General features: G+C 40.0%; 1 protein-coding gene across 4 annotated transcripts in view; it reads left to right on the top strand.

Moving 5' to 3' along the window:
• The window catches only part of LOC117371683 (low-density lipoprotein receptor-related protein 1-like), a 258,778-nt gene that overhangs the window by 229,645 nt on the left and 5,163 nt on the right, over positions 1-23,970 (top strand). For all 4 annotated transcript variants that reach the window (XM_055222032.1, XM_033967384.2, XM_055222034.1 and 1 more), the window contains 23 exons: positions 91-210; positions 3,951-4,073; positions 5,296-5,421; positions 5,670-5,786; positions 7,190-7,296; positions 7,695-7,827; positions 9,105-9,227; positions 9,331-9,453; positions 10,028-10,165; positions 10,846-10,983; positions 11,222-11,341; positions 13,359-13,624; positions 14,663-14,844; positions 15,188-15,294; positions 16,335-16,454; positions 18,005-18,181; positions 19,400-19,540; positions 20,239-20,412; positions 20,729-20,890; positions 21,296-21,479; positions 21,558-21,665; positions 22,213-22,283; positions 22,367-22,460. In XM_055222032.1, coding sequence (XP_055078007.1) covers positions 91-210; positions 3,951-4,073; positions 5,296-5,421; positions 5,670-5,786; positions 7,190-7,296; positions 7,695-7,827; positions 9,105-9,227; positions 9,331-9,453; positions 10,028-10,165; positions 10,846-10,983; positions 11,222-11,341; positions 13,359-13,624; positions 14,663-14,844; positions 15,188-15,294; positions 16,335-16,454; positions 18,005-18,181; positions 19,400-19,540; positions 20,239-20,412; positions 20,729-20,890; positions 21,296-21,479; positions 21,558-21,665; positions 22,213-22,283; positions 22,367-22,460 — 3,154 coding nt within the window. The remainder of the gene's footprint in view (positions 1-90; positions 211-3,950; positions 4,074-5,295; positions 5,422-5,669; positions 5,787-7,189; positions 7,297-7,694; positions 7,828-9,104; positions 9,228-9,330; positions 9,454-10,027; positions 10,166-10,845; positions 10,984-11,221; positions 11,342-13,358; positions 13,625-14,662; positions 14,845-15,187; positions 15,295-16,334; positions 16,455-18,004; positions 18,182-19,399; positions 19,541-20,238; positions 20,413-20,728; positions 20,891-21,295; positions 21,480-21,557; positions 21,666-22,212; positions 22,284-22,366; positions 22,461-23,970) is intronic.

Raw genomic sequence — 23,970 nt, 5'->3', positions numbered from 1 at the left:
CATTTTGATGCAAGATTCTCCCACATTTTAATACTTATTTTTTCATAAAGTTTCCATTTCAAGTCTAATATTTTTCCTGTCCATTTGCAGATATCCATGTGTGCCTGCCCAGTCAGTTCAAATGCACCCATCCGAGCCGCTGTATCCCGGGAATATTCCGTTGTAACGGACAAGACAACTGCGGAGACGGAGAGGACGAGAAGGACTGTCGTGAGTACAGAACACAGCACAGGGATGATGTAATGCTCCCCCTACTGGCCGCAATGTATTTTCATAAGAAATAATCTTAAAGGCCCATATTACTCTGTTTTCTGATCTGTTCTAATGTTGTTTCCTCATCACAAACAGACCTGAAGTTGTGTTTTGTTTCATTCACACATGTTTAACACACAAATCCTGCATATTTAGGCTGAGTTTTTCTCTGAAACTGAAAACACTCTGTTCCACCTTGTGATGTCATGTGGTGATACAGGAAGTGCTCCACTGTGTTTTTAAACTCCACACACCTTCACTAGAATCATCTGGATAATTTCAGCCCTGAAATTCACAGAGAACAAAAGGTAAAAGTTAACTATTAACCACTTCATGACATCACGAGGTGGAACAGAGCATTTTGAGCTGTGGAGATGTAGATAGACTAATAATAAAGTGTTACTCAAACATGTGTGAATGAAACAAAACACAACTCCAGGTCTGTTTTTGAGGAGGTAACAGCATTATAACATGGCTAAACGCTCACAAGAGTCAGTTTTGTGTAATATATGACCTTTAATATAAATAAACATAAATTCCTGTTTTCATGCTCCCATACCCATTTTCTGTAATTTGAGGGAGATTTTTACTTTTTAATTTGCACAAATAATGGCACTAATTTTGACTAGTACTACTCTTTAGACAAACAAAATACTTACCTTTAGCCAGATTTACCCAGATGATAATTTTAGGTTTGTGCAAGTTTCTTCAAATATACCAGTATTATGATATATATTGATTTCTTTAAATAAAATAATGGATTTAATGAGGATTTTTATCACATTATATTAATCATATCTGTCAATGCAAATGAGCTAAACTGACTTTATACTGTTCTCTGTTCATCTAAAAGTTGTGTCTGATCACAAAGGTGGTGTTTTAGACAGTAGCTGGAATATTAACCATCACATTCATATTCTGTAGTAAAGCCCCTAAAATCCCCAAACATGAAACAATGAGGTTCAACATTTATGAAAATCAGGGTGAATCCAAATCCATTTTTAAGGACATCTTTTTGTCCAAACTCCGTGACATGTAAAATGCAGCGCTAAATGAGGCTATTATTAAAATCATTTCAGACCTCGTCCCCATCGCCCTGAGAGTCTCCTGACCTTTACCTTCAGCCAAAACCACAAAATCTGCACAAAAATGATCGCTGTGACATTTTATAGAACCATTAATCTTCCACTGGGACGTCACCTGCACCTGTCACACCTGCTCACATGTTAGCCCTCGGCCAAACACGTTAAGAATAGAATAAAAAACTACGAGTTCATCATTTAGACGAGTAAGGTGAGAAGCAACTACCGTAAATTTCGGATTATAAGCCGCTACTTTTTTTCCACGCTTTGAACCCTGCGGCTTTTACAGCAGTGCGGCTTATATATGGAATTTTACTGGATAACGGACCCTGGGGGGCGCTCTCTAGCTGTAAACGTAAAAGTGAGACAGACGTGGGGAAAGATTCTGCTCTGAAGAATTCACTAGTTTTGATTTTGAACGATCATTTTGCGCATCATGAAATGGATATGATGCAGTTTTTAAGATAAAGAAACAGAAAGGAAACAGAGCAGGGGTCGGCCTTTAACACGCAAAGAGCCATTTGGACCCACTTTCCACATAAAATAAAACACTGGGAGCCGCAAATACTTTTTGACATCTAAAATGAAGATAACACTGTATAATAACAATAATGTAACGGAATAATGTAGGTTTTACTTTCACGGACAAGCCTTCTACACGTGGCAGATAAATATGGCAAAAACAACTTAAGTGCATTAAAAAAATACAACTCACCAAACCGCTGCATCATGCATCGCGCTGATTATGTGATTATGTCTACTCTACTCCGCAGTTTCTTTAAAAAAACAACAACAAAAAAACTCGTAGCGTATCGTTTAATCCCAGGTGCTTATTCTCCATGTGCCAAAGCAGTTTTGAAGGTTTCATTGCCTTATTTGCTTTTCCCGTATGTTACGCAGAGCGGACTCTGTGCGTGAGAGTCACCTGCAGCGACAAACCCAGATTTTAAGTAGGCATTGTCTGTTAAATTTATCTTTCTTTTTCTTGGAGGTCGTAGTCTCCTCTTCTGGCTCCTCAGTTGTCCTTTTCCCCTTTGTTAAAAAGATCTCCAAAGACTTTTGTTTTGGCTCATTTTCACTCGCTTGTGGCTCTACTTTTGTGCGTCGTGTCTGATGTTTTATACGTGATACGTCACCGCGGAGACAAGAGCAGATAATATACTTGCTACTACATCAAATAGATTTCTGTGGCGATTTCCAGCAGGATTTTCATGATACATCTACGGACGAGCTTATTAGTGTGTCATTAGGGACGGGCCAAAGTTGCTCCTGACCCCTGTGCGCACAACGTCTGAAAATCAGGGCTCTTTACGCAGGACTGTGAGCTGTGTCTGTTAGTTCCCAAGCCACGCAGAGCCGCAGTATGAGGCTGAAAGAGGCGCATACGGCTCCGGAGCCGCGAGTTGCCGACCCCTGAAATAGAGCCACTGCACGTAAGCTCGACATCAATGAATCCAACTTGGTCAATGTAAAAAGACGACAAAAGTTTTCAGAGGAAATAAAAGCAGATTTTCCGTGTTGGTGCAGCTTTATTTTCTAAACCTGCAGATGTGTTCATCCCGTGTTGTTGTCGTGTTGGTTCCAATTTTCAGGCACAGTTTAAAAAAAAGCGTGTCGGTGCAGCGTCTTTCTGTGTAAATATCTCATGTTACAATATGAAAACCTGCGGCTTTTATTCAGGTGCGGCTTATATATGTACAAAATTGATTTTCTCTTCAAATTTAGCTGGTGCGGCTTATATCAAGGTGCGCTCTGTAGTCCGAAATTTACGGTAAACTATTTTTAGTGTTGCAATTTTCAGCTTTGCACAAACTTTTACTTAGAAAACAACGCGTCCAACCCATAGACTGTATAAAGACGTGGACTAAGTGAGTGTGACGTCACCCACAGCGTTCAGCTCCAGTCAAATGAAGCTCATCGAGGCTAGAGCAGTTATAGGGTGAATTTGGAGCCAAGTTACTTATTTGCGAGCAACCTCAGGAAAAGAAGGCATCTGATTTGTCTGTTGTCAATGTTCATATCTTGATTTATGGACACAATAGTGAAATAAAAACCCAGGACGATGTAGAGCGGGTTAATACAAACATTTTAAGACCAAAATGATGAGTCTGACAGCAGCAGTTACAGAGAGAGGGGACACAGTTTTTCAATGTAAAGTGAATTGGAGCCAGAGTCGATAGAGCCGGAAGCGCGCTCATGCTCACGGCCCATTTTGGAATGTGGTGGCTAGCAGGTTAGCTATGTCCATATATATAAACAGTGTATAGCTGGACCTGCGTTTTACTGCATAATATGTATGATCTTTGGAGTTGTCTCAGTATCAGAAATACTACAGCTAGTATTGAAACTCATTTAAACAAGTATCAATTCTAAAAACAGAACAAAACACATAAACAGTACAAACCTGACCTTTGACCTTTCCTTCATCCATAGTAATAGACTACATGGTAATTAAAGAAAATACTTTTATCTTATGTTTAAAATTACACTTTATTATCATTATGGTATTGAAATTCATGTTAATTATTGAGACACTTGTACACAGTATGTTTCAGTCACTCTGGAGTAATTCTGTTCCTCAGTGTTTGTTTACATTATTTACATGTTGTTTTTCAGCGGAGGTGACGTGTGCTCCAAACCAGTTCCAGTGTTCCATCACCAAACGCTGCATCCCCCGAGTCTGGGTCTGTGACCGCGACAATGACTGTGTGGACGGCTCCGATGAGCCCGCCAACTGCAGTAAGAAACACTCTGAAACAATACAAAACTGTAGGAAGAAACACCCTACATGAATACGACCTGGAGTAAGAAACACACTCTGAAATACAGTTGGCCCTCACTATGTCGCGGTTCACCTTTTGTGTCCTTGTAATTGTACATGCTTTTTTACAGTGTATAAACGTGCATTGTGTTCTGTGTCCTGATTGGCTGAGGGACTGTAGAGCATTGTCCATCAGTCTCCTCTGTGCAGTGTCTCCTGTACAGTACAGAATGTGTTCAGACAAATTTACAAAAATGTTGGATCACAGTGTGACTCTGAAGTGCTGTATGTTTGTAAGTTTTCTTCCTGACAAAACCTACATTGTCGATGAAACGTTCTGCACCGACAAAGGCGCCTACGAAGGTTTGAACTTTGAGAGAGTTTAAACAAGAGAGAAATGTGAGAAAATGTTTATGCCTGTGTGAGAAAAGTGTATAAAGTGTGTGGTGAGGGGTTTTACAGCTGCAAAACATATAGAATAATTGTAAAAAATAAAGCTGACAACTTCGCAGATTTCACCTATTGCGGGTTATTTTTAGAACATAACCCCGGCGATAAATGAGGGACCACTGTAATACGAAACAACCTGGAGTAAGAAACACACTCTAAAATAATACCAGACTGGAGGAAGTACAACATCTAAAAACATTGAAAACATTGAACTGGATTATTAGATTAGACATACACGTACACCACCGGTCAAAGTCTGGACACATACACACTGAAGGCATCACATACATGAAACAAGATTTTAATATCTTAGTTTCAAAGCTTATATATGGAATTTTTTTTGGAAATCACTTATACATTTTGCCAACACAGCGATACAGAAAGTGTGCAAAGCTGTGATCAAAGCAAGTCGTTCTTCTGTAATTCTGTCTGGGTTCATTGAGTCATTGTAGATTGAGAAAGTTTGATGCTAAATTATCATAAAAATATAGAATATACCGATGCCGATACTTGATACTAAGGATATCAGCTGAACCGATGTTTTTGAACCGATACCTGAATCATCAAATTATCCAGGATCTGTACCAATATCCAGTATCGGTTCATCCCTAGTACTTTACTAGTGAAAATGTGTATATTAAGTCCACTAGTGTTACACTGGTACATTACTTCAAAAACATTAGTACTAAAGAATATATATCACTGAGTTTCATAAGTGTGTGATAATAACGTTGTCCTTTGTGTGTTTAGCCCAGATGACGTGTGGAGTGGATGAGTTCCGGTGTAAAGACTCAGGTCGCTGTATCCCGGCTCGATGGAAGTGTGACGGAGAAGACGACTGTGGAGACGCCTCAGACGAACCCAAAGAGGAGTGTGGTAAGAGCGCACTTCAGCTGTTAAATATTATTTTAGCGCTTTTTTGTTAGGAAAGATAATCCATCTTTGAACAGGAATGTGGCCTTAGACATCATCTATCTCCTATTTACAACTCCATCCTCAGGCCGTAATGTAAACAAGGGAAATAATAGGTATAGCCTGTGTGCTAATAGGTGTGAGAGTACCATTAAGGGCCTGAACGGTTATGCTAAATATGAATTGAATTTTAATGTTTGTATGGTCCACAGATGAAAGGACATGTGAGCCGTACCAGTTTCGCTGTAAGAATAACCGCTGTGTTCCCGGGCGCTGGCAGTGTGACTATGACAACGACTGTGGAGACAACTCAGACGAAGACAAGTGTGGTATGGGTCTATGTTTTATTATGGATTATAACAGAGCTCAAAATCACTATTTGACTGGATCAAATTGGCACATTGCAAAGGCTGTTATTTTTTACCAAGGTTTCTTTCCTGTAGTTACTTTAGCCTGAGTATAACAGACAAAAACATTACTCATATTCAAGGATAGTAGTAGTAGTAGTACCAGCAGTAGTAGTAGTAGTAGTTTATGAAGTAACATTAGCTTTTGAGTTTTCCTTTCACCTCTGGTTTAGTGTTGTTTGAAATATTTTTACCGGCGAAGCGTATCTTCTGTGTGTGTATGTGTGTCTGGTTCTGTGTGTGTGTGTGTGTGTGTGTGGTATTTTCTGTGTATGTGTGTGTGTGGTTGTTTGTGTTTGTGTGTAATATCTTCTGTGTGTGTGTTTTTGAACACATTACGCACTTGTCTCATTCACTTCACTTCATGTGTTCATCTCATGTTTGTTTTGCATCTCTCTGGGCTGTGGCAGAGGTAGGTTTTCAGCTCCACCAGGCTCTTTCTCTCTCCTCTCTCTTTCTCCTCTCTTTATCTCTGTCTCTCTCTTCTCTCTCTTTATCTCTCTCTCCTCTCTTTCCCCTCTCTCCTCTCTCTCTGTCTCTCTGCTCTCTCTCTCTTTGTCTTTCTCTCGCTCTCCTCTTTCTCTCCGCTCTCCTCTCTTTCTTCTTTCTCTCCCCTCTCTTTCTCTCTCTCTCTCTCCACTTTCCCCTGTCTCTCTCCTCTTTCCTCTGTCTCTCCTCTCTCTCCTCTCCCTTTCTCATCTCTCTCTCTTTCCTCTCTCTCTCCTCTCTCCTCTTTCTCGTTCTCCTCTCTCTCTCTCTCTCTCTTCCTCGTCCCTTATGTCTGATACTCTCTCGGCCTTTGCTCGCCCTGTTCATCCCAGTAGTTCCTGTTCTGTAGCCTGTCCAGCTCATTTAGTCTCTTTTCTACACAGAGTTGGTCTAATTCTTATCTTTTAGTCTGGATTTTCTGTGAGAGCGGTGGTTCCAATCCCTCTCTCGACATAAACATCACTGGTCGAGCGATCAGATCCACTGCCCCACAGACTGGCTGTGCGATTACAGCTCCCATAGATGAATGCTGCCGTTGTGCCTTTGGGCAGGACACTTAACCCACCTATGTCTAACCCTGCCAAGTATTCATCCAGATGTACCCATGTGCTGGCCAGGCTACTATATTTTGTACCTCTTCCAGTTCTTTACCTGTGCTTTTGTGGCCTCTACTTCAAACCTTTTACTTGAATAACTCCTTTTTCCTTGTATTTCTATGAAGCCCTTTGGTTGCAGTTTACTCCTCTATTCTTTCCTTGCATTTTCCCACACCTCTCTGCTCCATCTTGACTTTTATCTGTCCTTTAAATCTGCTAACATCCCCCTCTGTCCCCCAGTGCCTCGTCAGTGTTCGGAGAGCGAGTTCGCCTGCACCAATGGACGCTGTATCGCCGGGCGCTGGAAATGCGACGGAGATCATGACTGCTCAGACGGATCAGACGAGGTAAACCATCGTGTTTCTATTTTCTGCTTGGCTTGGTTCACTCTGGCTGTAGATTTGTGGAGCTAAAGGAGGCAGTGTTGTTAGGATACAAAAATGTTCAAAATGTTGATACAAATGAGTAGAGTTAGTTATGTCATTTATATTTACAGTCTATGGGCCTTATATCTGTGTAATCCCTCAGTGGTCCTGGTAGGTCCCATAGTGGTCCATGTGTGTATATTATTCTATACTTGTTCTGATACAGCTCAAGATCATTCTAAAGCTTCATTTCTGTCTTGTGAATGTGACTTTTTTAGTTTTGATACCTGCAAAAATGAGTCTAGTTTCAATACTAGAATTTGCGATACTTTTGACGACCCTAAAAAGAGGACGTGTTGTTTTTATTTATTTTTTTGCAGAATGGTTGTGATCTGAAGTGCGACAGTGACCAGTTCCAGTGTAAAAGCGGACACTGTATTCCCATTCGCTGGAGATGTGATGCAGATCCAGACTGTTTGGACGGGAGCGATGAGCAGCAGTGTGACAGCGGAGGTGAGCAACATACTTCGTGAGAGGCTGTGTCTGAATGTCCACACTCTTCCTACAGGGGGCACTATTTAGGGTTACGACATTTTAGTGGACTCAAAATTTCCCACAATGCACTTTGAAAAGTAGTGGGCATCAGTCCTCACTAGAGCTTTCAATATAGACCATCATGCACTGTGAGAGTTGGATAAACAACAGGGGACAGAGACAGGTCTTTAACTGGACACAACACGACTGAATGAAGCAGAGAGAAGCTCTGGTTTATTTCACTGTTGATCCTGATTATGAATAAAACATCTTAACATAAACTTGTGTGATTATTATTAGTCCATAAAGACTTGTGCCAGTCCAATCTGATCATTATTTATGACACAAGTGGAGTGAACGAGGGGTGAGGGGCTGGGGGAGACATTCAGACACAGCCATGGTTTATATATGTACGGTAGCCCTGAAGTGCACAATTTTAAAATCTATTTTAATACCTAGGAAAAGTTTAGAAATTTGGAATCCACAGTTTTGATTATTTAAAACATACAAGTTTCAACTCAAATTGTGATCTTATACTAGATCCTTTCTAAAAATATTCAGGAAAAATCCAGCTGTTTTACAGTAATATTTAGTCACATTCATTGTTAGTTGCTGCTCGCAAAGCAAAGTCTTGTTTAAAGGTCCATGTTACACTATTCTCTGATCTCTGTTCTAATGTTGTTTCCTCATCACAAACAGACCTGGAGTTGTGTTTTGTTTCATTCACACATGTTTAACACACAAACCTGCATATTTAGACTGAGCTCTTCTCTCAAACTGAAAACACTCTGTTCCTCCTTATGTCATCAAGTGGTAATACAGGCAGTGCTCTACTCTGTTTTTTTTAACTCCACACACCTTCACTAGAATCATTTGGATCATTTCAGCCCTGGAATTGCCCATCTCCATTGAACTAAAGGTAAAAGTAGCTGTTCACTTGAAAACTACCACTTCATGACATCACAAGGTGGAACAGAGCATTTTGAGCTTTGGAGATGTAACAGACTAATAATAAAGTGTTACTCAAACATGTGTGAATGAAACAAAACACAACTCCAGGTCTGTTTTTGAGGAGGTAACAGTGTTATAACATGACTTAAAGCTCACAAGAGTCAGTTTTGCATAAATTGGAGCCTTTAACCAAAGGATAAAACATGTGGTGAAGGCCTCACTGAAAAATCTGAACTAAAACATGATCACATAACAGCTCTCCTAAATACTGTACAACTAAGTCCACATCCCTTTCATCTTTGTAGTGGATAGACACTGCCCCCTGGATGAGTTCCAGTGCAACAACACCTTGTGCAAACCTCTGGGCTGGATGTGTGATGGAGAGGACGACTGTGGAGACAACTCTGACGAGGACCCAGAGCAGTGTGGTAAGAATCACTGTGCAATCACATTCATCTTATAAATGATCTTTAATCGTATTAATCTATGGCTTAAATGCGTGGTTATATTTACTGTTCTTTTACCCCTCAGTGAGGTTCCAATGCCCACCCACGCGTCAGTTCCGTTGTCATAACGACCGCGTGTGTCTGCCTGTGTCCAAACGCTGCGATGGAGTCAACAACTGTGGAGACAAGAGCGACGAACTCAACTGCTGTACGTCATATGAGTCACACTGTCCTCGGTGGTCCCAGTTTGACCCAGAGCTAGTGTTTTAGACCCGCTTTAGTCCTGGTTTAGGGCTGGTTTTAGTCCTGGTTTAGTCTTGGTTTAGTCTTGGTTTAGGGCTGGTTTTAGTCCTGGTTTAGTCCTGGTTTAGTCCTGGTTTAGTCCTGGTTTAGTCCTGGTTTAGTCTTGGTTTAGACCTGGTTTAGTCCTGGTTTAGTCCTGGTTTAGACCTGGTTTAGTCCTGGTTTAGTCTTGGTTTAGACCTGGCCTAGTCCTGGTTTAGTCCTGGTTTAGCGCTGGTTTAGTCCTGATTTAGTCCTGGTTTAGACCTGGTTTAGACCTGGTTTAGACCTGGTTTAGACCTGGTTTAGACCTGGTTTAGACCTGGTTTAGACCTGGTTTAGTCGTGGTTTAGACCTGGTTTCTCTATTTTAAAAGCAGCATTACCCTTTAAAACAAAATGTTCATAATGTTCAAGTTCATAATTTCATCTTGATTATCGGGGGGATGTCCCACACTGGTCATGTTAACTCCGCCCCCTCTCTCTCTGCCCCCCGCACAGTGCCCCCCTCCCCTCCCGTCTGCCATAAGGACGAGTTCCAGTGCTCGAGCGGCCGCTGCATCAGTGTGAACCTACGCTGCAACTATTTCAACGACTGCGAGGACTACGGCTCCGACGAGCTCAACTGCAACAAGCAAGGTCTGCTTATGTAAAATGGAGGTTAAAGGTCATATATTACACAAAATGGACTCTCATGATGTAAGTCCTGTTATAATGCTGTTCAATGCTCTTCAAAAACAGACCTGGAGTTGTGTTTTGTTTCATTCACACATGTTTGAGTAACACTTTATTATTAGTCTGTTACATCTCCAAAGCTCAAAATTCTCTGTTCCACCTTGTGATGTCATGAAGTGGTAGTTTTAAAGTTAACATCTTCCTTTTTACCTTGAGTTCAGTAGAGATTGGCAGTTTCAGAGCTGAAATGATCCAAATGGTTCTAGTGAAGGTGTGTGGAGTTTAAAAACACAGAGGAGCACTTTTTCCTGTATTACCACATGATGACCACAAAGTGGAACAGAGTGTTTTCAGTTTGAGAGAAGAACTCAGCCTAAATATGCAGGGTTTGTGTGTTAAACGTGTGAATGAAACAAAACACAACTCCAGGTAAGTTTGTGATGAGTAAACAACAGTAACTGATAAAAAATAGCACGATATGGGCCCTTTAAAATAATCTTAGTTTGCAGACAACTTTTATGAGACATGTTGCAGATTCTGTATCATAATATTTTGATTCTGTTTCTTCACCTGCTGTTACTTTTGGAATTTCTCATTGCGCATAAATGTTCTCTTATCTTATTTTTCCCCATTTCTCTTCTCAGATGGCGCTCTGAACGACTGCCGCAGTAACAGCTCCGTGTGTGGAGACGGAGACGAGGCTCACTGTGTTATAAACGGCACCGACTCCTTCTGCTCATGTAAACACGGGTTCAAATCCGTCGGACACAACCGCTGCCAAGGTACACACCCAAACATAGATATTTACAATAAAAGACGGGTTTTGGAGGGTTTCGAGGTTGATTGCAGTTTGAATAGAGCTGATGGTAAAGGCTGTAGTGATGAGGTATGAAAATATCTTCTGCAAACAGCTGGATGCCTTTCCTTTGTTTCTCCAGTATTTTGCGGCCTTGTTCTACATGTACATTGGACGGGTCATGTTCTGTCTCCAGGCCTGTGACCGTTTTGTTTTGTTTGCAGATAAGAATGAATGCAGTGAGTTTGGAGTCTGCTCCCACATCTGTAACAACACCAAAGGCTCTCACAAGTGCAGCTGTCACAAGTACTTCAGCAGGATCAACGACACGTGCAAGGCCGACTGTGAGTACACGCTTTTTTTATAATATGAGCTACGCTAAGTGTGAACTGTGCCTGAGTCATATTTAGCATAGGCAAGGCAAGTTTATTTCTATAGCACAATTGGTACACAAAGTAATTCAAAGTGCTTTACAGAATAAAAAAGACAACAGGAAATCACAATATAACAAATCAAAACATGAGTAATCACAAATAATCAACATAAAGTTAACATTAAAAGAGAAGAGGCAGAATAAACCCTTTCAGTCACATGCACAGCTAAACAGAACCACATAAATGCTCTACTTCAACCTAAAGGGACCTCCCATACTATTAGCATACTGGCTATTAGCATGCTATTAGCATACTGGCTATTAGCATGCTATTAGCATACTGGCTATTAGCATTCTATTAGCATACTGGCTAGCACTATTGTTTTCATTGGTTTGATTTAGGTTTGAGGTTGATCTCATGTAAAATATGACTCAGGCATAGTGCACACTTAATGTAGCTCATAAGACTGAGCTAACAAACAAAAACTGAAAACAACAACTGTTTACAGTTTCAGTGTAGTTAGCTCCTCCCTTCAGACAGATATAAGGCAGGGTCCACCAGTGATCTGACCAGATCTGACGAGCAGCCAGACATCTTCACTCAAATTTTGTCCAGTTGACAATATATATACATATATGTATGTATATATACATATATGTATGTATATATATATATATGTATGTATATATACATATATGTATGTATATATACATATATGTATGTATATATACATATATGTATGTATATATATATATATATATATATATATATATATATATATATATATGTATATATATATATATATATATATATATATATATATATATATATATATATATATATATATATATATATGTGTGTGTATATATATATATATATATATATTTTTTTTTTTTATTTTTTTTTTTTTTATTATTATGGATCAGACCTGGAGAGATTACATAGAGAGTAGTGTCAATAATAGTATAAATGGTATATATTGTAGTGGCAATGTTTTTGTACAGGCTTGCCAGATAGATAGATAGATAGAGATAGATAGATAGATAGATAGATAGATAGATAGATAGATAGATAGATAGATAGATAGATAGATAGATAGATAGACATGGATAGATGCAGATGGAGAGAGATAGAACAAAACACAATGAAGCACAAATGAAAGAAGAAGGTAAAAGGGTGATGGAGTTTTCAGTTTTGTCGTTTAAGTCTCTTTCCTGCCTCCAGTAAAGAAAAGGACAAAACATTTATCAGAGCCAAAGTAATAAAAAAATAAAAATCCTCCAGCTAAAGTCCTGACCCTGTGACATTTCACACAGGGACATTAAAGTGCACCTTAATCTTAAGTATTGTGAGAAAAAATATTATAAATATCATTGCAGTTACAGAATTACATTTTTTCTTTTACTATGGATCAGACCTGGATGACTGAGGGATTACAGTAGACAGTAGTATTTATAATTGTATAGTAGTCAAAATGTCTATATTTCAAAAAACGTTTCCAGATTTGGCCATGTTTTTGTACAGACTTGTCATATCAAGAAAAGTCGTGAAGTCATATTTTGATCTTCAATTAAAACTGAAGTTCAAATTTTCCACACGGACTGTATCCTCTACATCAGGCATGCACAAACTGTGGCTCGGGGGCCAAATGCGGCCCTCAGACCAATTTTTCTTGGCCCTCAAGCTTCCAGGTGAATTGGCCCATATTACCTTAAACATTACTTTTTAATGTACATTTCTAAAAATCTACTTTAACAAGCTCATATCAAATATTTAATGTGTCCCACTGAGGATGTGCATGAATAAAGGTCTAGTGGTTCAGTCTAACTTGTAATAAACACACAGATTTGAAGTATTCACTGTATTGGAGACCAGTCTATGGCCCTCAATCGGCCCTCAGCTTTGTCTGTGTTTTTATATGTGGCCCTTAATGAGAAAAGTTCTACACCCCTGCTCTACATTAATACTCTGTTTCTGTCTCTCTCAGCTCTGCGTCAGGTTTTGTACATCGCCGATGACAACGAGATCCGGAGCCTGGACCCGGGCGTGCCGAGTTGGAGGTATGAGCAGATCTTTCAGGGAGACGCCAACGTTCGGATCAACGCCATGGACGTCCACATCAAAACCAACAAAGTGTACTGGACCAACTGGCACACGGGACGCATCTCCTCCTACGACCTCCCGTCCACATCCTCCTCCCCCAACAGCAACCGCAACCGACGCCAGGCCGAATCCAGGGTCGCACATCTGGAGGTACGTTTGTGTCTGGAGGTGCGTTTGTGTCTGGAGGTGCGTTTGTGTCTGGAGGTGCGTTTGTGTCTGGAGGTGCGTTTGTGTCTGGAGGTACGTTTGTGTCTGGAGGTACGTTTGTGTCTGGAGGTGCGTTTGTGTCTGGAGGTGCGTTTGTGTCTGGAGGTGCGTTTGTGTCTGGAGGTACTTTTGTGTCTGGAGGTGCGTTTGTGTATTCTTGCGTAGGCTGATGCTTTGTTTAGTTTTTTTCTTTTTTTCTCTCAGGGTTTTATCCAAATTATTGTTATAAGCTCTAGCAAAGAAAGAGAAAAAACATTCAGAAAAGTATTTAGAGTAAATAAGTGTGTGTTATTTTATTTTTAATCGATATATAGATCTATACATAGATACACTGATAGAGATAGATGCTTAGAGATAGAGATGGAGAGAGAGAGAGATAGATAGATGGATAGATAGATAGATAAAGAGATGGAGAGATAGAGAGAAATTGAGAGAGATAGGTAGATAGATAGAGATGGAAATAGAGATAGAAAGAGATAGATACAGGTGCAGAGAGAGATGGGTAGATGGAGAGAGATAGGCAGTTAAAGATGGAGACAGAGATGGATGGAGATGGAAAGAGATAAGTAGATAGATAGATAGAGATGGATAGATGGAGATATGGGGAGAGATAGAACAAAACACAATAAAGCACAAATGAAAGAAGGTTAAAAAGGAGTTTTCAGTTTTGTCGTTTAAGTCTCATCCCTGCCTCCAGAAAAGAAAAGGACAAAACATTTATCAGAGCCAAAGTAATAAAAAATTAAAATCCTCCAGCTAAAGTCCTGACAGGTTTCCCCTGTGACATTTCACAGAGGGATATTAAAGTGCACCTTAAACTTAAAGCCACAGTATGTAAGTTTTTACTAGTGAAATAACAGCATAATTTTACATTTTGGTTGTGTTGCAATGAAAAACTTGAGTAATTCTAATCTTTTCCTCCAACTTGTCCCTGGAACATCTTAAATCTGAAATAATGTTATGAATGAATGTTTGTGTTAGATCCCTGACCTGAAGATGCCGCGTGGCATCGCTGTGGACTGGGTGGCCGCTAACCTGTACTGGACCGACTCAGGGCGGGACGTGATCGAAGTGGCTCAGCTGACCGGAGGACGCCATCGCAAAACCCTGATCTCCGGGATGATCGACGAACCCTACGCCATCGTGGTCGACCCACACAGAGGGTAAGTGAGGGAGGACGTGGACTGTACTCATACTGCTGTACAAACTGAGATAAAAATGATGTTCTTGTTACACCTGAAGGAGCAGTTGTGATAAGAGATGGCTACATATGCATCTGACGTTCATGGTTGGGTCTAAAAACACAATTTTTTAAGTCAACGGTCAAAATGTAGATGTTTTCACCTGTTTTATGGTTAATATCGCTGTAGTTACTGGGCCTAACCACATGAAACATAAACTCGTCTGTACATTTGTCGACCCAATCCCCAACTAATAACTTATAAGCTCTATATTTGTGGATTTGCTGATAGAGTTTATATTAAAGTATTTATTTTCATTGGACAGAAAAATGTACTGGGCCGATTGGGGAAACCATCCTAAGATCGAGACGGCTGCGATGGACGGCACCATGAGAGAGACTCTGGTGGAGAAGAACATCCAGTGGCCAACAGGTAAAATACAACTGCAACAGGTTAAGTACATGAAGTATTCTGTATATCTGAATATTATTAATACTAGAGCTGAAACTAATGCAAAAATGTTTTCAAATAACAAATAGTTCATGGCAAAAATATTTAAAAAATGACAGAAACATTGCTACCATCCAAGACTAAATATTTTTAGTCTAATTTGCAGAGAGGTAACAAGGAGAGAACTTATCATTTGAGAAGTTATGGACATTTTAGCGTACCTACTGTTCGAACCACTTGATATACAACAAAAGTAATGCAAACGTTTTCATAAAGATTTCTCCATAAATACCTGGTCTGGTCTGATACAGAGAGAGACCAGTTATATGTATTGTCATGTTGTACTTTCTCCGTATCAGTGTTGGTTCCACTTTATACTCATTGTTTCCGTACCATCGCTGTATTCTTGTTCTGGCCATTGTTAGGATGTTTTTCTTTCTGTTGCAGCCTAAAAATGCCTAATGGTTATTATAGCAACACTGTACATCGAAATTATTACTGTCAATGAACCTTTGATGCAAATACTGTCATGAATAGAATTTATTTATATATATATTTTTGTTCAACTGAAAAGGAAGCTTCAATTTAATTAAGTTTTATTTATACAGCACATTTAAAATACTGCATGGATATATACTGACGTCTTGTGTTCATTAATCTGCTCTAAATAAATAAATGAAATGACATGTGATTTGGACCATTCTCTCTGTGGTCTGGTCCCAGATGAACTCGATCAAGTTCAGGACAAACAGTGAAGTTTTGATGTTATTTCTAATTCTATCTATAATTATCTGTATGTTATTTATATCCTCCTTTGCACAGATGCCATGTTTGTGTTCTTGTTTTTAATGTATTGTTTCTAATATGGTTTTAGTTCTTTTAGCCTGCACTGTTTTTTTTTTAAAGCCTTTGTTATTCTGTAAAGTACTTTCCTATACAAATACACTTCCCTTGTCTTGCCTTATTTATGGAGAAAGTTTATTTTATTTAAGTAAGCCAAAGTTTATTGATTGTTGTTCCAGGTTTGGCTGTGGATTACTTTAATGAGCGTCTGTACTGGGCGGATGCCAAACTCTCAGTGATCGGGAGCATTCGACTCAACGGCAGTGACGCTGTGGTCGCCGTCAGCAGCATCAAGAATAGTAAGAATTTATATTTTTAAATCAGTTAAAGTTTTATTATCAAATTAAAGGAACTGTATGTGACCTGCACTTGTAAAGTTTGAAGAGATAGAAATGTCCAGAGCCTTAACCTGCAGATAGAGAGTTTCTCATTCTCAGCATATGGACTGTTTACCTTTTATTGATAAGCTGGAGGCCGTGGTGGAAGGTAACTGAATAAAAGTAGTAAAGTATCTGTACTTTACTTAAAGATCCTATATTACACTTGTGAGCTTTAAGCCATGCCATGATGCTGTTACCTCCTCAAAAACAGACCTGGAGTTGTGTTTTGTTTCATTCACACATGTTTGAGTAACACTTTATTATTAGTCTGTTACATCTCCAAAGCTCAAAATGCTCTGTTCCACCTTGTGATGTCATGAAGTGGTAGTTTTCAAGTTAGTAGCTCCTTTTAACTTTAATTCAGTAGAGACTGGCAATTCCAGGGCTGAAATGATCCAAATGATTCTAGTGAAGGTGTATGGAGTTTAAAAACACAGTGGTGCACTTCCTGTATTACCACATGATGACATCACAAGGTGGAACAGAGGGTTTTCAGTTTGAAAGAAGAACTCATCTTACATCTGCAGGATTTGTGTGTTAAACATGTGTGAATGAAACAAAACACAACTCCAGGTCTGTTTGTGATGAAGAAACAACATTAAAACAGATCAGAAAACAGTGTAATATGGGCCCTCAAAGTACATTTTACAGTGTGTACTTTTTACTTTTACTTCACTACATTTGAGAGCAGTATCTGTACTTTCTACTTCACTACATTTCTGAACAGGACTGAAAAGTAAAAAGTGCTTTTCATATGACTTGAGGGGTTATTTTTTACCATGTTCCTGGAAACATCCTGACTAAAGTTTTCCAGTTCACGCTTCGGCTTTGAGCAAAACAAAAATAAATTCATAAGAAAAAATGAGGAAATCAATTCGTATTGACACTGTGACCAAAATATGTCTCATTTTGAAACGATATCTCTGCATTTACACTTTAACAAATCAACACTTGCGTGAAATACTTTTACATTTTACTCTTTAAGTACATTTTTAAACAGGTACTTTAATACTTTTACTTGAGTAACTTTTTACCTCTGTGTCAGTAACAAAATTAATTACTTCATCCACAACTGGCTGTACGTACTGACGTTTAGGTAGTGAGGATTCAGATCAAAGAGTCTTTTTAGGTTTAAACCAACTGGATTTCAGCGTTGAACCTGGCAACACAAGAGAGTCATGTGACGTTCATTCTGCTTTCTCATTGGATAATCGTCTTGCACCAAAACACCAAATTATAACATAAACAACTTGGCATCATGTCCAGTGTTCTAGTAATTATGAATAAACAGTATTACAGTTGTTATCATTAAAAGTTATGTTTGATTTGAACATGTTTACCTCATATTTTCTTATTTTCAAATAGGTCAAACTTATGGACAGGTCAATCTTACACAGTTCCTTTAAATATCAAACACATGAATAATATTTATACTACTATAAATACTATTTTTTCTCTCTCTCTCTCAGAAATCCACCAGCCGTTCAGCATCGACGTGTTTGAGGACTACATCTACGGCGTCACCTACATCAACAACTACGTGTTCAGGGTGAATAAATTTGGCAAAGGTCCAGTTGAGAATCTGACCACAGGAATGAACCACGCCACAGACCTGGTCCTGTACCACCGCTACAAGCAGCCCGAAAGTGAGTCCAGAACCATCCTGCACGGCCCGTACTGCGTTATAATGTTACCTCCTCAAAAACACACCTGGAGTCAATTTACATCTCCAAAGCTCAAAAGTGGTAGTTTTCAAGTTAACAGCTACGTTTCACCTTTTGTTTAGTAGAGATTGGCACTTCCAGGGCTGAAATGATCCAAATGAGTCTAGTGAAGGTGTGTGGAGTTTAAAAACACAATGGAGCATTTCCTGTATTACCACATGATGACATCACAAGGTGGAACAGAGTGTTTTCAGTTTGAGAGAAGAACTGAATATGCAGGGTTTGTGTGTTAAATGTGTGAATGAAACAAAACACATCTCCAGGTCTTTTTTTGAGGAGGTAACAGCATTATAACATGACTTAAAGTTCACAAGAGTCAGTTTTGTGTAATATAGACCCTTTAATATACATTCAATAACTAAACTCTGCTGCAGACATGTGCAGTTATACTTTACCTTTACCTTATGTCTATCCACATTCTGTACTTTGTATGTAGATGCTTAAAGGTGCACTGCGTAACTTTTTTGGGACAGGTCCACCTCCTGCTTGTCTCTATTACTTTGCCTTGTATCAAACTCTAAGCAAGATAAGCAGGTGGCGTACTCGCAACAAGAAAAGTTACACAATGCTTCTTTAACGCTTTATCCTTATACTATATAGAGTTAGTATGTTTACAACTAATGCAAGAACCAATATAACATGACTCATGCCAGTACTCCTACTTGAAGCTGATTGGCTGGAGCGTCACAACAACAACAACAACATAATAATAATAATAATAATAATAATAATAATAATAATAATAATAATAATAATAATAATAATAATAATAATAATAGGCTGAAGTATCTCTCTCGGTGCCGCCATGTTTGTTTTGGTTTGTTTGGGAGCTTGTAATCCACACTACAAGCTTCACCTTTGGCATCCAACCAAACATCAGTGCTGCTCTGTGATTGGTCCAGTCCTGTCACGCCAGCGGGATCATGCCACATTAATATCACAAGAATTTATTTAGCTGCACAAGTTTAAGAAGCATACGCCTTTCAGAACACGTTTAGGTCTAAACTACAGGATTGGCAGGTTTTAACATAACACAGGAGAGTTTGATGTTTGGGAAGGAAATTGTGTTACTTCTAATCTGCAGGACTGTTCAAATTTTGATTCTCCTGCATAATCTGTGACGATACTTTGTGTTTCCAGTGACAAACCCCTGTGACAGGAAGAAGTGTGAGTGGCTGTGTCTGCTGAGCCCCAGTGGCCCTGTGTGCACCTGCCCCAATGGAAGAACACTGGACAATGGCACATGTGTGGAGCTGCCCACTCCCACCCTGTCCCCCATCTGTGAGTTTATACAGGCAGTTTAACAGGACACAACTCTTTAAACAACTCACTCTGTCCATCTGAGGATCTACAAAACTAAAGGCAAAATGACGTCATATTAACCAACTTTTTCCTAAAATATAAATCTCTATTTTTACTGAAAGAAATTGAAAAAAATGCAAAGTACAAAGATCCTTACTTCTCTGTTTATTGAATGAATATGCTAGTAAGAAATATTATCCCAACATTTTTGAGTTAAGGAAGGAACCTTAACATTTAAAGTGGGACTAAAAACACATTTCAATTAGAGCTGCTAAACTGGGCAGGGCCGGGGGGGAGTATAGGGGGGAGTGAGGGGGGAGAAGGGGCGGAGTCTGGAGGTATAAGGAGCAGTGTGATTGGTCTAACAGGTATCCACACTTCAAAATCAGCCCCTGCAGCCAGGTGTTTGTGATCAGAAACACCTGGCTTTTATCAGGGCAGTCATGTGTGATGTTACACAGTACTTGTATTTTCAATGGCGACTGGAGCCAGGACACACCCACTTTTATACATGACCTGAAAGCTCTAAAAATAGCCAAAAAATGACTCGGAATACTGGAGTTAATGATCTGCTGTGAGTTTTGACTTCAGAAAAAATACATTGAATTAAATTTAGCCTAAACACAAAAAGTCCCATCATCAGGAGCTCACTTCACAACTCCACTTTTACTCCACAGCGCCCCCTAGCGGCCCATGCCTCGTGCAGTGTCTGAACGGAGGCAGCTGTTTCCTGAACGCTCACAAACAGCCCAAGTGTCGCTGTCAGCCAAACTACGGAGGAGATCGCTGTGAACTGGACCAGTGCAGAGACTACTGCAGGAACGGAGGCACCTGCACACCGTCCCCTACAGGTCAGACACCAGTACTGCACCTCTCTATTGGTGCTAGTACAAGATTAATTGTAACTGTTTGGACGTCATATTTGGTGTACAATCTTTAAATGTTTTTTTTTTATTCTTAAAAACATGAAAAACAGAACTAGTCCATTTTAAAAGTTATTCCTCACTTACCTTATGTAGTCTAAGCATCCTATTTATTCACCATGATGAGTTTATAAGAATTTTTCACAGCTCCCAAGAACACCTAGCATGCTAACAGCACACCACCATCACTGCCTGGTTCACAGACACTAAAACATTTATGTAATGAGTTGTGTCTTGTCCCCAGGCTCCCCCACCTGTCGCTGCCTCACCGGGTTCACGGGCCCGACCTGTAACCTCCGCACCTGCAGCGGCTACTGTAAAAATGGAGGGACGTGTTCGGTTACGGCGGGCAACCAGCCGACATGCCACTGCCCCCCGGAGCACCTCGGGGACCAGTGCCAGTACAGTAAGTCTATACGATTTCAGCCATTAAAATCATCAAAAAATTACAACTGTTTTATTAATTTATTTTCAAATTTGTAGTGTGTTAGTAGAAGTAATTAAAACAGCTCCACAACCAAACCATCTGACACTAAACCAAGCAGGTTCACCCCATTTTACATTTAAAGCTCCACTGTGTAACCTTTTAGCTACACCATAGACTTAAAAAACATGCTTTGACATTTTAGATGTCTTTGAATGACATAGAAAAACATGCGTCCTTATTGTGAGCAGGCTTGCATCTCCACAAACCTGCCTCTTATTTGTCCTGGAAAAGGAAATAATTCAATTTTAAACCAATATGCTCAAAAGCTCAAACAATGCATTATGCAGGACCTTAAAAGTTCCTGTGTATTTCTGTGTGCTGCAGCCAGCTGTGAGGGCCACTGTCAGAACAGGGGCACGTGTCTGCAGAGCTCCGACGGCTCCAGGAGGTGTCGCTGTCTCCCTCAGTACACGGGAGGCCAGTGTGAAGTCGACAAGTGTCACTACTGCAGAGACGGGCGCTGTATCCCCAACAATGGCTTTGGGTCCATCCCCGAGTTCACCTGCATGTGAGGAAACTCGGCTTTTTCCACTGTCAGCACATTATAGTACAGTGTTATTATTAAAGTGTGTTCTGTCTGTTTCAGCTGCTCAAACGGCCGAGTCCAGCCCAGCTGTTACACATGTGACACCAACGAGTACTGCGCCAACGGACAGTGTTCAATAAACTCACTCACACACCTCCCAGAGTGCAGGTGAGGGAAATGTATTTACTACTACTACTGCTATTATTATTAGTAGTATTATTATTACTATTATTATTGTTATTATTGTTGTTATTGTTATTGACCTAATTCCACTCCACCCACTTTTGCCATAAATGCTCCTAAACAGCGTTTTCTTTGTTCTGGCATTTTTAGTTAAGTGGGAATTCGAGAAAAGTTTCAATGCAAAAATATTATATATATAAAACATAATTACAGTATTTTACAGACTTTAAGTCGCATTTTTTGCTGGTGTGACTTTTATTCCAGAAAATAATTCTCTGGAGGCTTTAAAACGGCTCTGTAGCCCCTAAAGAACTTATTTGATGAGCATGTTAACCTGAGTAGTTTCCTATGTATATTGTCAAACTGATGCGTTTCTTGATAAAAAAAAAACTCAGTGATGAAAAATAAAATAAACAAATATTGTATTAGAACATGAAACTTTTGGTATCAAGAATGAGCATATTTAAAATTCCATCTTGTTCATGTTACAATTCCCTGATGATGACCCTCTAACATAATCTCCTGTTCGCAGATGTTCATCGGGCTGGACAGGACACAGGTGTGCAGTACTGGCCCCTAGTGGTGAACCAGGGACAGGCGGACGTGAGTTTCACTTACATTTTAACACAGCATGTTTACATCATGTTTATTTCCTTGTCTCTATTAAACCTGATGTTTTTGTTCAGGCACGGCGTCCATCGTGATCCCGGTGGTGCTGCTGCTGCTGCTGGTGCTTCTGGCTGTGGGGGCTCTGCTCTGGTACAGACGCAGAATGAGAGGGTAAGACTCGGACACAAGGGGCAGTGTGGAGCTGACGTTTTACACTGCTGGTCTCATATTTACATGTTAAACTTTTCACAACTTTCGGAACCCAAACTACCTATGAAGAAATAAATATGAACAACAGTCATCCAAATCATCCAATGTGTTTTTACAGATGGAGTTCTTGTAGTTTTTGTATACAATGGTAGCTCACCGTGTATTTAATGCAGGACTACTTATTTTTAATTTCAGTTGTCCCTTTACCTTGATAAGACAGAGAGTCGGCTCATAGACATGTTATAACAGTGTTCCTCCTTCATTACTGTACTTATCTCACACTGGTATTTTGATTGATTCATGATGTTTAAGTGATTCTGTGGGATTTTTGATGTTGTGCTCAGAAAATTAGTTTCATCTTCCCTTTTACTTATTCTTGAACATGCCCCAATGTTTCATCTCTCTTTCACTTTCCTCTCTCCTCTCTCTCCTCCCTCCTTCTCTGCCTTTTTCTTTTTCCTCCCTCCTTCACTCCTCTCTCTCCCTTCCCTTTTTCTCTTTCTTTCCTCCCTCGCTCTCTCCTTCTCTCCTTTATTTCCTCCCCTCTTGCTCCTAATGTCCTCTCTCGCCCTTTTCTCTTTTTCTCTTTCTCTCCTCATTCTCTCTCTCCCTCTCTCCTCCTTCTCTCCTCTCCCTCTCGTCCGTTTCTCCTGCCTCTCTCCTCCCTCCTTCACTCCTCTCTCCCTCTCTCCTCCTTCACTCCTCTCTCTCCCTTCTCTCTTTTTCTTTCTTTCCTCCCTCTCTCATTCTTCCCTCCTCTTTCTTTCCTCCTTCCCTCTCTCTACCACTTCTTTCTCCTCCTGTCCTCTCTCACCCTCTTCTCTTTTTCTTTCTCTCCTCATTCTCTCTCTATCCCTCTCCTCCTTCTCTCTCTCTCCCTTTTTCCTCCTTCTCTCCTCCCTTCTTCTCCTCCCTCTCTCTGCCTCTCCTTCACTCCTCTCTCTCCCTTCTCTCTTTCTCTCTCTCCCTCTCCCTTTCTCATTCTCTCCCTTTCTCCTCCTCCTCTCCTCTCTTTCTCTTCCTCTGTAACATTCTTTCCTCTGCTCCTCAGGTCTAGCCGACTGGGAAAACCTGGCTCTAAACGTCTGGGGTAACTTTAACCAGGATGCCCTCCCCATTGTCATTGACTCTCATATTACGGCACATTTCTGTATAGATATGACTGTGTTTCAGCTGTTGTGGTGCTGGCTGTGCAGTGTTACCGTGGTGACCAGAGTGTGGCTTACATTGGCCCTGTGATGTGCTCGGATCTATTAAAGCTACAGTCAAATAGATCTGTCTGTGTATTTAAAGCTGCACAATGTAACTTCTCTGGTGAAGCGTCCTCCGCGTGGAAACAAGCGGGTGACAGATATTCTACCAGAAAAGTTCCATAGTGCATCTTTTTAACAGGCCAAGCTATTGAGCCGTTGCAGTTATTGTTTTGTTTTTATCGTAGTGTGGTATTGTTCTGTACTGTGCTGTGACTTTG

The sequence above is a fragment of the Periophthalmus magnuspinnatus genome, chromosome 5 (assembly GCF_009829125.3).
Source record: "Periophthalmus magnuspinnatus isolate fPerMag1 chromosome 5, fPerMag1.2.pri, whole genome shotgun sequence".
NCBI classification, from domain to species: domain Eukaryota; kingdom Metazoa; phylum Chordata; class Actinopteri; order Gobiiformes; family Gobiidae; genus Periophthalmus; species Periophthalmus magnuspinnatus.
Note: the sequence above shows the minus strand (reverse complement) of the source record. Positions and strands in the feature narration are given on the sequence as shown.